We start from the raw sequence: 12056 nt of genomic DNA on the forward strand, positions 1-12056 counted from the left end.
TCCACAGGTAATGATGATGATCTTAGCTACACATGTCTATGGAGAGCTACTCATGAAGCAATAGATCTGGATGCAGTATCTGAAATGCCAAAAAATGCCCTCAAGTTCATGTTTAGCAGCATTTTGGACTTCTTTTATAAGGGCAGACATTCATTTTCTTTTAAATTCTGGGAGGTTTTTAGTGAAAAGTGAAATCTTTTCCCAAAGTAGAAATTGATATCTAGCTTGGTAACTGGCCACTCTCATATTCAAGGAAGCTGAAGAAAAATTTCTTCCTAAAGTGTTCACTTTTTCCCTTCTCTTTCATTTGGAGTGGAGTGTAAGAGACCTGGACTTCAATCTTTGTACCACTGGTACCACAACAAGTGAATCAGAGGGAGGTGAACATGAAAACAAGAAACCCCTGCTTATGGAATCTGGTATAATTTGTCAGCCTTTTTTGGCTGACATGAAGATGGATTGGACCAGATGGTTTTTGCTGGTTGTTGAAGCTCTTCTAATATTGGCAAAGATATTTTATTTCTTGTAGTAGAACCTAATATTTCTACTACATATGTGGCCTAATATTTTGAAATGGTTGTTTAAATATTGACTCTATTCTGTCTACTAGTTCATGGAACTGAATAGTATTTTCTGAAGAAGACTCTCCTACATTCTTGGCCAAAGATGAACCACTATCTAATTCAATTTCTTGTTTTTTAAATTCAACTGGAGGGGATGTATCTCCCTCTTCTTCCAAAAGTGTATCTTGTACTAAGTTACAAGAATGTTCTGTATCTATTGGTTCTGATTGTATAGGACCCAATCACCTCAGATTCACAGATTTAGGCTGTCCTTGATCTGGAACCAAACAATCAGACTTTCTTATAGGGCAAGGATAAGTGGGAATTGGTCAGTATGGCCAAGGCACCCAAAGTGACATGTGCCAGTCCTGCTAATTGCTCCAGTCCAGCATCATATCATATGCCTGTTGCATAAAAGGTCTTGGAGTGTCCCTGCCTCAGGGAAGTTTGAAAACCCTGCCTCAGGGAAGTTTGTTGAACTTTGGGTAACATTACTGGATCCAATTCCTGAGTGTGAATCTGATCCTAGATCTGTTGTTCTCCATGTCCACTGAGGAAAGTAATCAGATTAATCTGCATCAAGGGAAATTTAGATTCAATATTAGGAAAACTTTCTAACGTTAAGGATAGAAAAGTACAGAAATAAATTACCAAGAAAGGCGTGGAATCCTTGTCAGTTGAGGTTTTAAAGAACATGTTGGACAAACACCTGTCAAGGACAGTCTAGGTCAGCGGTTCTCAGCTGTGTGCTAAAGGCCGCAGGGCTCGCATGGCTGGGATCCAGGCCACCACGGCTGCCCGGCGTGGTGGGGCCCGGGGCTGCTGGAGCTGCACTGCCTTGCCATGTGGCAGGGTCCATGGCACTAGGGCTGCTCTGCCTTGCCAGGTGGTGGGGCCTGGGGCTGCTCTGCCTTGTCGTGCGGTGGGGCCTGGGGCTGCCCTGCTGCCCAGCCCTGCACTGGGGTCTGCTCCTGGCCCCACTCTGTGGAGGGGTTTCTGGGTTGGGGCGGGTGCTGGGCATAGGGGTCTGTGTGTTGGGGGGGGGGAGGCACATATGTGGCCCACAATGATAAGTAGGTTGAGAACCACTGATCTAGGTATACTTAGTCCTGCCTCATTATGGGGGGGATGGACTAGATGACATCTTGAGGTTCCTTCCAGCCCTACATTTCTATGATTCTATAGTGGCCAGTCAAAGTCTTCCACTAAGCTATGAGGTAGATGGAAACGTATACAATGAATATGGTGGAATCCCAGTGAATGGTTGAACATCACAATACAAAGCCTTCTAGAAAAGCTTTCATATTATTTTCTTTGAGCCCAAGCACATATGGTCAGGCCTTGATGTCATTTTTTTCCAGGTAGAAATAGCTGTTTGCAAACACCAAAGCAGCATAACTGTTTTTTATTACTCGAAAATATCCTGGTCAATTTTGCATCTCAGTGGTAACCATTCCCCCCCCCCCCCCCAAAAAAAAAACCAAAACACAATAAAAACAAAAGCCATTTGCACTCTGATTCTAAACAGTTTTTACAATTACATGTTCCAGTGGAAAACAAAAGCATCATTTTGAGTTGCATATTCATGCATGTAGACACTATAGTCTAAATTAAATGTCTTTTGTTTACCAAGACTAATGAAGTGTAACAAAGCTAAATCCAATGCATAACAACTTAATTATGTCTCAGAGGTAACCATTTTGCCCAGTTTCAGTGAGCAAGAGTATTTATTTGTGCTGACAAAAATAGTCCACTAATACTGAATACTTTGCTGGAGCACTTCAGAGTAATATATTGGGAATTTGATAAAGTAGGTAGATGTAATGGAGTTAAGATTAAATAAAATTAAAATATATTAACTGAAATAGTGTTTTGGGAGAATAGTTTTACAAAAAAAAAAGTTATAATGCCACAGTAACTTCACTTTCAACATTACTTAACACAGGGCTAGATTTCTCCCTGGTACATCCTCACTGATATCAATGAGGTTAAATCAGTGATGAGTGTGGTCCACTCTGGATATGTACTAATTTCTCTCTCAGACACATGTACAACAAAGGAGATTTTGGTTTTACCTTGAACGCTGAATTTCTGCATAGTGGGCTAACCAATCTGAAATGGGCTTCTCCCTCCTTATCTCCTAGCAGGAAGCCCCACCCAAATAGTTGTTAGGCTTTTCAGGTTCTAGCCTCCTCCCCTGTAGAATAGCTTGACAAAAGAACCAGTTGATTACTTAATATAGATGCAAATAAAGTTTTCAAATAACTCGGGGAAAAAACAACCACAATTTGAGCAATATCTATGTGGCTGAGGCTTCGAGATTGTTGGTCTCACTCTGCAGAAATTCAATTTAAAAGGTAAGAACAAAAATGCCTGTTTTCCTAAGTTGGAAACCAGTCTGAAATGGGCTATAAGTAGCAGTATCCTGTTCTTCCTGCATCATAATATAAGAACAAGGGGACAGTCAATAATATAAAAAGGCGAGAAAGTCAAAACAGATAAAAGGAAATACTTTTTCACACAATGTGTAATTGGACCATGGAACTCATTGCCACATGAAGTCATTAAATCCAGGAATTTAACAAGATTTGAAAAGAGACTGGGCATTTATATAAATATCAAGAATATTCACAGTTACCATAATTAACAGCAACAAAAATGTTATGGAAGGCATATTAAACCCCATGTTATAGGGAGTAAGCCAATCTTTGACTCCAAAGATAAGCACGAGATCTATTATGGGGGGCATACTCTGAAATTCTCATATGTTCCTCTGAAGCCACTGGTCCTGGCAACTGTTGTTAACAGGATATTGGACTAGATGGACTTCAAGTCTGACCCAGCATAACAATTCATATGTTCCTTGTACTTAAATTCCAGGGTGAAATCTGGACACCATTTAAATACATTTGAATTTCTCCATTAAACTTAATAGGGCTATGATTACACCCAAGATTTTAGAAAGAGCTTGCTTGAATGACTTAACCACTGGGTCTCAGGACAGCAGATCTGCAATTTGGAGTAGGTCCAAAGGGACCCAGCCAACAAGGTTAACAGCACTAAGTAATCATGACCTGAGTAGGCAATTAGTGTCAGGGATCCTCTGACCAATTTTTCCTTCCTCAAAAGATAGGTAACGTGTATGTCAGGGGACATGCCTCTCTACCCACTATGATTGAGAATGCTTTCATGGTCCAAGCTATGAGCTCCTTGTATCGACTGCAGAAACTCAGAACGTGGGGAGGCGTACGTTCTCTGATATTGCAAAAAGTCCATTATTGATTACACCCTAAACTGAAGATCTCCTGGTTCGGCATCAATTGTCCTGGGAGCAGAGTCTGGGATTGAGCCAATCCACTTGGAAATGAAGAGATCCCACCAACTGAGTCACACTGGCCTTGTCTTCACTAGGAATAAAGGTGTGTTTTTAATGTGCTAACTGATAGAAGTCAACTAATGTGCAAAAATCCTAGTGAAGACAAGGCAATTAATATTTTTTCATGTTATCCGGTTGAAGGAAACCCTAAACTCTTGTCTATGCTTTACCTTCACCATCTAACATGTTAAAACTACAACTCACTAACCATAATCAAGATACAGGAGAATGTGACCTTTGAGTGAGGGAGCTGTTGTCACAGACTTCCTTCACTGCCTCCCCTTTGCCAGAGTCTTTCACTGTGGCATGGAAAGGCTCTTGCACCAGGACACCACACTGCTAAAAATAGAGTAGATATGGGAGACACTACTGAGTGTGCAGAGATCCATGCAGGGTACTGGCCTCTCTCTACTATACTCACCTAAGCTGTGCCTCACTTTCTACACTGCTATTTATGCCCATGCTAGTTGGGTGAGCAGTGTCTGCAGTCTACATGCTGTCCCAAATATAAACCTACCCATAGTGGACAAGTGTTCTCTGTATTATGGACTGAACTTTTTCAAAATATCCAGATGGTTTTCAGATGAGCTCTGTATCTTATGGTATGGATGTGAAAACTGAACCGTAGAACCCTGCCATGAAACATGATACTGTAAGATATAAGATCATACTTCTGCTGTGCCAATCCTAGTTTCAATGGCTATTAAGAAAAAAGAATTAAAACTTCAAATTTTTATGAACTTACGTGGTACAGTGGAACAGTGTTGCTTTCAGCTAATGAGAAATTCAGGACATCTTGCTGCCCAGGTTCCAGCCTAACGCTAACTGTAGATGTTAACACAGATGGGCTAATTGGATAGTTCGGACTACTTGTGTTTTTGCCCTTTTTCCTTGACCTGCGGCCTGTGTCTCTCTTGTTGTCTTTCTGTGTCAAAGGCTCTTCTTGGATCACCAAGATCTTGTCATCACTCAGGTATCGTAGGAGTGAATTCTCCGAGTCAGTTGTTGGAGGAAGAAGAAAAGAAATATGAATAAGACAAAACAAACACACAAAATATAATCAGGCTACACGTTTATACTTAACCACTCAAGCACACATCTGTGCAAAAATAAAGCCGCACCTTAAACAGGGTAATAATGGGAGTTGCAATATGACATTTCAAATGGAGACTGCAACCCACAGTCTTTTATTCACGTGGGTGTTGTCTGGTGAATGTTTTACTAAGACCTGATAAATGGAACATAGCTATTATCTCAGTCTTTCATAGCCCTTTGATCCAAAATGCTTTCTGCTCTTGAGAAAAGCAGTCCTTGCTAAGTCAGAGTTCACTAGCATACAGGGGGCCACATGAAGCCATTGTTCTACATGGCATGGTAACTGCAAGTGCACATTACCTTGTTTCTTTCCCCCCTGGAAACAGATAGAGACAAAAGCAATTGCTTCTGCTGTTTCATTTACAGCACAAAGCCTCAAAAAACCTTGACTTTTTTTGAATTATCAAATACGCTGGACTTTGTGCATTAAAACTGTGAACCACCGAGACTCCTATTCCAATAGCTTTTCTCAAACTGTAAGCCCTTATCAGCACTTGGCTGCACAATTCTGGAACCCCGTCTTTTTTTTGATTTTTTTGGCTATGCGATTTAGTTAACTCTTTCAGTACATTTTAGAGTACAGCATAATATATGCCCACAGATACTCTAATGAAAGCAAATGTGCCATCACATAGCAATGAGGTTCTCTGATGGTTCTTTTGCAGGTTTGTATAGCAGACAGATCCAAAATCCTGCCTAGCGGATTCTAGAATGTTGGTCATGAAGACATTTGACTACAAGATTTTGAGAAGGGTATTTTGTAGAGCTGGTCAGAAGTTTTCTGATGGAATGTTTTTCTGCTGGAAAATGCAAATAGGTCAAAAATGACATGTTTTGCAAAAATATGTCGATTTTGATAAAGAACAACAGACAACAGGATTTTGATAAGATCAGAATATTCCATTTCAACCTCTTCAGAATGGAATGTTTCTATTTTCCATTTTGAAATGACTTTTTATTTCAATATTTTTTAATTTATAATATACAATGAAAAAAGATTCAAAGTCAGTATGAATTTTTTTTTAATTTTGTTTTTCAGGAAATTTTAAATATTTTTGTTTTCTTTGTGTTTCATAATGCAAATTTACCTGTGAAATGCCTGCCAGCTCTAGTGTTTTGGAAAAGTATGGCTTGCTGTACTTGAATCAACAGTAATTAATAAAAGTTAACAAGTAAATCAGAACAGTAACTGAGTTTAAAATAACTGTGCATGGAGGAAATAATCATTCTATAGGCTTCCACAGACTTCCATTCTAGTTCCTCCAGAGTAAGTGTTTGAATAAATGGCCCTCCCAGATAGAAAAATTTCAGGAAATAATCAGGAAAAACGCTTCTTGGTCAATTACTGTTTCTAGCAGTTTTTTAAAGCTGCCTTTTCCAAATTAATCTTATCATAGGTGTCACATGCAAGGCCTAGGTTCAAATATGCTTGAACTGCTGAAAATAACACACACACACACAAAACAGCAGAGGAACCAGGAATAGAACCCAGATCATCTGACTTCCAGTTCTATGTGTTAGCCATAAAACCATCCATTTCTGTACTTTGACTGATTAATGACGACACCCAGCCAGCCAGAATCCTTGGATCTGCACCATCACTGTATGTTTATTTCTTATTATGTTGAAAAGGAATTGGTTTAGTGAACCAAAGTGCAAATCGTTAATGAGCAATAATTGTATATTAAGGGAAATATTTTCAAATTTGGGTGCCTACATGTAAATAACTAAGGGCTTGTCTACATAGGGATGTCCACAAAAATTAATCTGAATTAACTAAAGGTGTGGATTTGAAGTGGATTGGTTAAGCCTCATTAAACCCCTATGTGAACACCCTCATCCATAACTAGTGGCCTTAATTCCATTTAGTTTAGTTCATTGCCAAAGTGAATTAAAATAAGACAAATTAAGACCCCTTTAGCTCTGAATAACAACATCCACACAGGGATTTAACATGTTTTAACTATTTAAATTCACACCTCTAAGATTTGTCTACACAAATATTTTGTTTGTGGCAAATCGGGGTATGAATCTATCTCACACTGTCCTGCTGTGGACTCCACATGGACCCTGCTGATGTGCACTAACAGTTGGTTAATACACTTTTTGATCTAGTCATCTTTGAAAGGGACTAGATCAAAGTGTATTAACAGACCGGTTGGGTCCACATGGACAGTTAGTCTATGGCAGGCTAGCACAGCATAGATCCACATTTGCTGTGAACTAACTGTTTGTGTAGACAAGCCCCTAGTTAATTCAGATTACTTTTCCTGGATGTCACTGTGTAAACAAGCCCCAAATCTAGATTTAGAGTGTGAAAATCAGATCTCTTATTTAACTATCAGAGCACCTGCAGTTCCCATTTTCATGAACGTATATGCAAACCCTCTCTTTATATATAGATAAATTGTAAATTCTTCAGGGCAAGAACCTGTCTTTTGTTTGACTGTTAGGTGCGATTTAGGTGTAATGGCAATATATAAACAATAACTACTCATAAATGATTCTAAATTGGGAGGCTTTGTAAACTCTGGCAAGGGAAAAACCCACACAAACCACCACCAAAACCAAAACAAAATGACAACACCAAACACACATGGGCACATGGACCTAGGAAAGTAAGGACTTAATCAAATGAGAGAAAAACTGAATACAAAAAATAATATTTATCTGTTTATATAGGCCACCCACTCACGCCACTGTAGCTTTTTATGGGGAGTTGGGTGGTGCAGTATCTATCCTTAATACATACTGTAGGTTTCCCTTTAATTAAGAAAATAATTGATGTCCTTGGGAGAAAACCATGGATTTAAATTACGAAATTATGAGTAAAAAGTCTTGCAAACACAGACCATTTTCTAACTCAAAAATAGTTCATGAATCCTTGAATTCCTAATCATCATCCTTGATGCACTGCAGGTATAATATTTTATGTATATATCATTATGTCTGGAATATGCATAATTAATTTATTTGCTAGCTACAAGTGGCTATAAACAACTGGTAATACTTTATTTCAGAGAGCAACTCTTAACAATTAACAGCCAATTAGCCAATATATTATAAAAAGCTAACACTAGCTGTGGTTAGTAAACAAAGAATATGTTACAGTGGGCAATGTAATATTCAGTTAAGGATTAATTTACAAATGGCAGGTAGGACTGAGCAAGAACAGGATTGAATATGTCATCCCGTCATAACACATCTAAGGCCTGGTCTACACTATGAGTTTAATTCGGATTTAGCAGCGTTAAATCGAATTAACCCTGCACCCGTCCACACAACGAAGCCATTTATTTCGAAATAAAGGGCTCTTAAAATCGATTTCTGTACTCCACCCCGATGAGCGGAGTAGCGCCAAAATTGATATTGTCATTTCGAATTAGGGTTAGTGTGGCCGCAATTCGATGGTATTGGCCTCCGGGAGCTATCCCACAGTGCACCATTGTGACCGCTCTGGACAGCAACCTGAACTCGGATGCACTGGCCAGATAGACAGGAAAAGCCCCGTGAACATTTGAATTTTATTTCCTGTTTGCTCGGCATGGAGAGCACAGGTGACCACAGTTAGCTCATCAGCACAGGTAACCATGCAGGCTGATAATCGAAAAAGAGCACCAGCATGGACCATACGGGAGGTACTGGATCTGATCGCTATATGGGGAGAGGATTCAGTGCTAGCAGAAATTCGTTTGAAAAGACGAAATGCCAAAACTTTTGAAAAAATTTCCAAGGGCATGATGGAGAGAGGCCACAATAGGGACTCAGAGCAGTGCCGCGTGAAAGTCAAGGAGCCCAGACAAGCCTATCAAAAAACAAAGGAGGCAAACGGTCGCTCCGGGTCAGAGCTGCGGACATGCCGCTTCTACGCTGAGCTGTATGCAATTCTAGGGGGGGCCGCCACCACTACCCCACCTCTGACCGTAGATTCTGAGGCGGGGGTAATCTCATCAGCCACACCTGAGGATTCTGCGGACGGGAAAGAGGAGGAGGAGGAGGAGGAGGAGGAGGAGCTTGCGGAGAACACACAGCACTCCGTTCTCCCCAACAGCCAGGATCTTTTTCTCAGCCTGACTGAAGTACCCTCCCAAGCCAGTATCCAAGACCATGACCCAATGGAAGAGACCTCAGGTGAGTTTACCTTTTAAAATATAAAACTTGTTTTAAAAGCAAGTGTTTTTTAATGATTACTTTGCCCTGAGGACTTGGGATGCATTCGCGGCCAGTACAGCTACTGGAAAAGTCTGTTAACGTGTCTGGGGATGGAGCGGAAATTCTCCAGGGACATCTCCATGAAGCTCTCCTGGAGGTACTTGCCACAAGGTTTCTGGGCAGTGCAGCCTTATTCCGTCCTCCATGGTAGGACACTTGACCACACCATGCTTGCAGCAAGTAATCTGGTATCATTGCATGACAAAGCCTGGCAGCGTATGGTCCCGGTGTTTGCTGGCATTCAAGCAACATCCGTTCTTTATCTCGCTGTGTAATCCTCAGGAGAGTGATATCGCTCATGGTAACCTGGTTGAAATACGGGAATTTAATTAAGGGGACAGAGGTGGCCGTTCCTACTGGGCAGTTTGCCTGTGGCTGAAAAGAAATCCTTCCCTGCAGTTAGCCAAGCGCGGGGGGAGGGGGGAATTGGCCCTGAGCTTTTCGCGTTTGGCTAGCAGGGATCTTCCCTGTTACCAGCCACGCAGTGGGGGGAGGGATAAAGCGATCATCCCAGAGAATTCATGGTGGGGTGGGGGTTAGTTTGTTTTCTGCTGCTGAAGGTTAACAGGAAAACCCCAGCACTCAATGGGCTTTGCTTGGTATGTGGGAAAGGAGGGCGCAGAAGCCGAAAGACAATGGCTTACCATGGCCACATGCAAGCCGAATTCTGTTGGCCGGACCTGCATCTGTGATCTCTAGCAGCAAAGCCACAGGCACTCAATATTAAGAGGCAAAATGTGACCTTGCACAGAAATCACATGTGCTATGTAATGTGAATAGTGTTGGTCACCGTGAAAGATTATAAGCATTGTTCTGTAAAATGTAACTTTTAAAAAAATTCTCTCCTTTTTTCCCTCTCTCCAGCAGCTGCAAATTTTTCAAGCCTCCCTCCTCCGTCCCGAAGGCTATCTCAGATAAGGCGTCGGAAAAAGAAGACGCGAGATGAGATGTTCGCGGAAATCATGGAATCCACACGCAGTGAAAGAGCTCATCTGAATGAGTGGAAGGACACGGTTTCAAAGTATAGGAAAGATGCTAGTGAACGTGAGGACATGAGGGACCAACGTGAGGACAGGAGGGACCAACGTGAGGAGAGGAGAGACGCTCGAGATGAGAGGTGGCGGCAGGAAGATCAGAGGAGGCAGGATGCAACGCTGGGGCTGCTGCGTGAGCAAACAGACATGCTCCAGCATCTGGTGGAGCTTCAGGAACGGCAGCAGGATAACAGAGTGCCGCTACAGCCCCTGTATAACCCCCCTGCCCCCTCACCATGTTCCATAGCCTCCTCACCCAGATGTGTAAGAATGCGGGGGGGGGGGGGGGGGCTCAGTGCACCCTCCCATTCCACCCCAGTGGACAGCCCAAGCAAAAGGCTGTTATTTTTTAAACCTTTTTTTAGTGGCCTTTTCCTTCCTGCCGATCCTCCTCCCAAACCCCATCCGGGTTCTCTCCCTCTTTTTATAATTAGAATAAATGATTTTTAAATGATAGTGACTTTATTTTCTTCTAAAGCAAGCTATGATCAAAGGGGGAGGGTGGGTTCCTTACAGAGAATGAGTCAATATAGGGGGTGGGTTTTCATGAAGGAGAAACAAACAGAAATTTCACTCTGTAGCCTGGCCAGTCATGAAACTGGTTTTCAAAGCTTCTCTTATGCGCAGCGCTTCCTGGTGTGCTCTTCTAATCATCCTGGTGTCTGGCTGCGCGTAATCAGCAGCCAGGCAATTTGCCTCAGCCTCCCACCCCGCCATAAAGGTCTCCCCCTTACTTTCACAGAGATTGTGGAGCACACAGCAAGCAGCAATAACAATGGGCATATTGGTTTGGCTGAGGTCTGAGCGAGTTAGTAACGATCGCCAGGGACCTTTTAAATGTCCAAATGCACATTCTACCACCATTCTGCACTTGCTCAGCCTGTAGTTGAACAGCTCCTGACTCCTATCCAGGCTGCCTGTGTATGGCTTCATGAGCCATGGCATTAAGGGGTAGGCTGGGTCCCCAAGAATAACTATTGGCATTTCAACATCCCCAATGGTTATTTTCTGGTCCGGGAAGTAAGTCCCTTGCTGCAGCCGCTTAAACAGAGTAGTGTTCCTGAAGACGCGAGCGTCATGAACCCTTCCCGGCCAGCCCACGCTGATGTTGGTGAAACGTCCCTTGTGATCCACCAGTGCTTGCAGCACCATTGAAAAGTACCGCTTGCAGTTTATGTACTGTGTACCCTGGTGCTCCGGTGCCAAGATAGGGATATGGGTTCCATCTATTGCCCCACCACAGTTAGGGAATCCCATTGCAGCAAAGCCATCCACTATGACCTGCACATTTCCCAGAGTCACTACCTTTCGTAGCAGCAGCTCAGTGATTGCTTTGGCTACTTGCATCACAGCAGCCGTGTCATAACTATAAAGGGAAGGGTAACAACTGTCCTATGTACAGTACTATAAAATCCCTCCTGGCCAGAGACTCCAAAATCCTTTTCCCTGTAAAGGGTTAAGAAGCTCAGGTAACCTGGCTGGCATCTGACCAAAGGACCAATAAGGGGACAAGATACTTTCAAATCTTGGGGGGGAAGGCTTTTGTTTGTGTTCTTTGTTTTGGGAGGGCGTTCGCTCTCGGGACTGAGAGGGACCAGACATCAATCCAGGTTCTCCACATCTTTCTAAACAAGTCTCTCCTATTTCAAACTTGTAAGTAAATAGCCAGGCAAGGCGTCTTAGTTTTCCTTTGTTTTCTCAACTTGTAAATATACCTTTTACTAGAGTGTTTATCTTTGTTTGCTGTACTTTGAACCTGAAACTAGAGGGGAGTCC

General features: G+C 42.1%; 1 protein-coding gene across 1 annotated transcript in view; it reads right to left on the minus strand.

Moving 5' to 3' along the window:
* The window catches only part of LOC101942787 (connector enhancer of kinase suppressor of ras 2-like), a 547551-nt gene that overhangs the window by 153327 nt on the left and 382168 nt on the right, over positions 1-12056 (minus strand). Inside the window, exon 13 of the mRNA XM_065556812.1 lies at positions 4685-4994. Coding sequence (XP_065412884.1) covers positions 4685-4994 — 310 coding nt within the window. The remainder of the gene's footprint in view (positions 1-4684; positions 4995-12056) is intronic.

This window comes from Chrysemys picta, chromosome 9, assembly GCF_011386835.1.
Source record: "Chrysemys picta bellii isolate R12L10 chromosome 9, ASM1138683v2, whole genome shotgun sequence".
NCBI classification, from domain to species: Eukaryota; Metazoa; Chordata; order Testudines; family Emydidae; genus Chrysemys; species Chrysemys picta.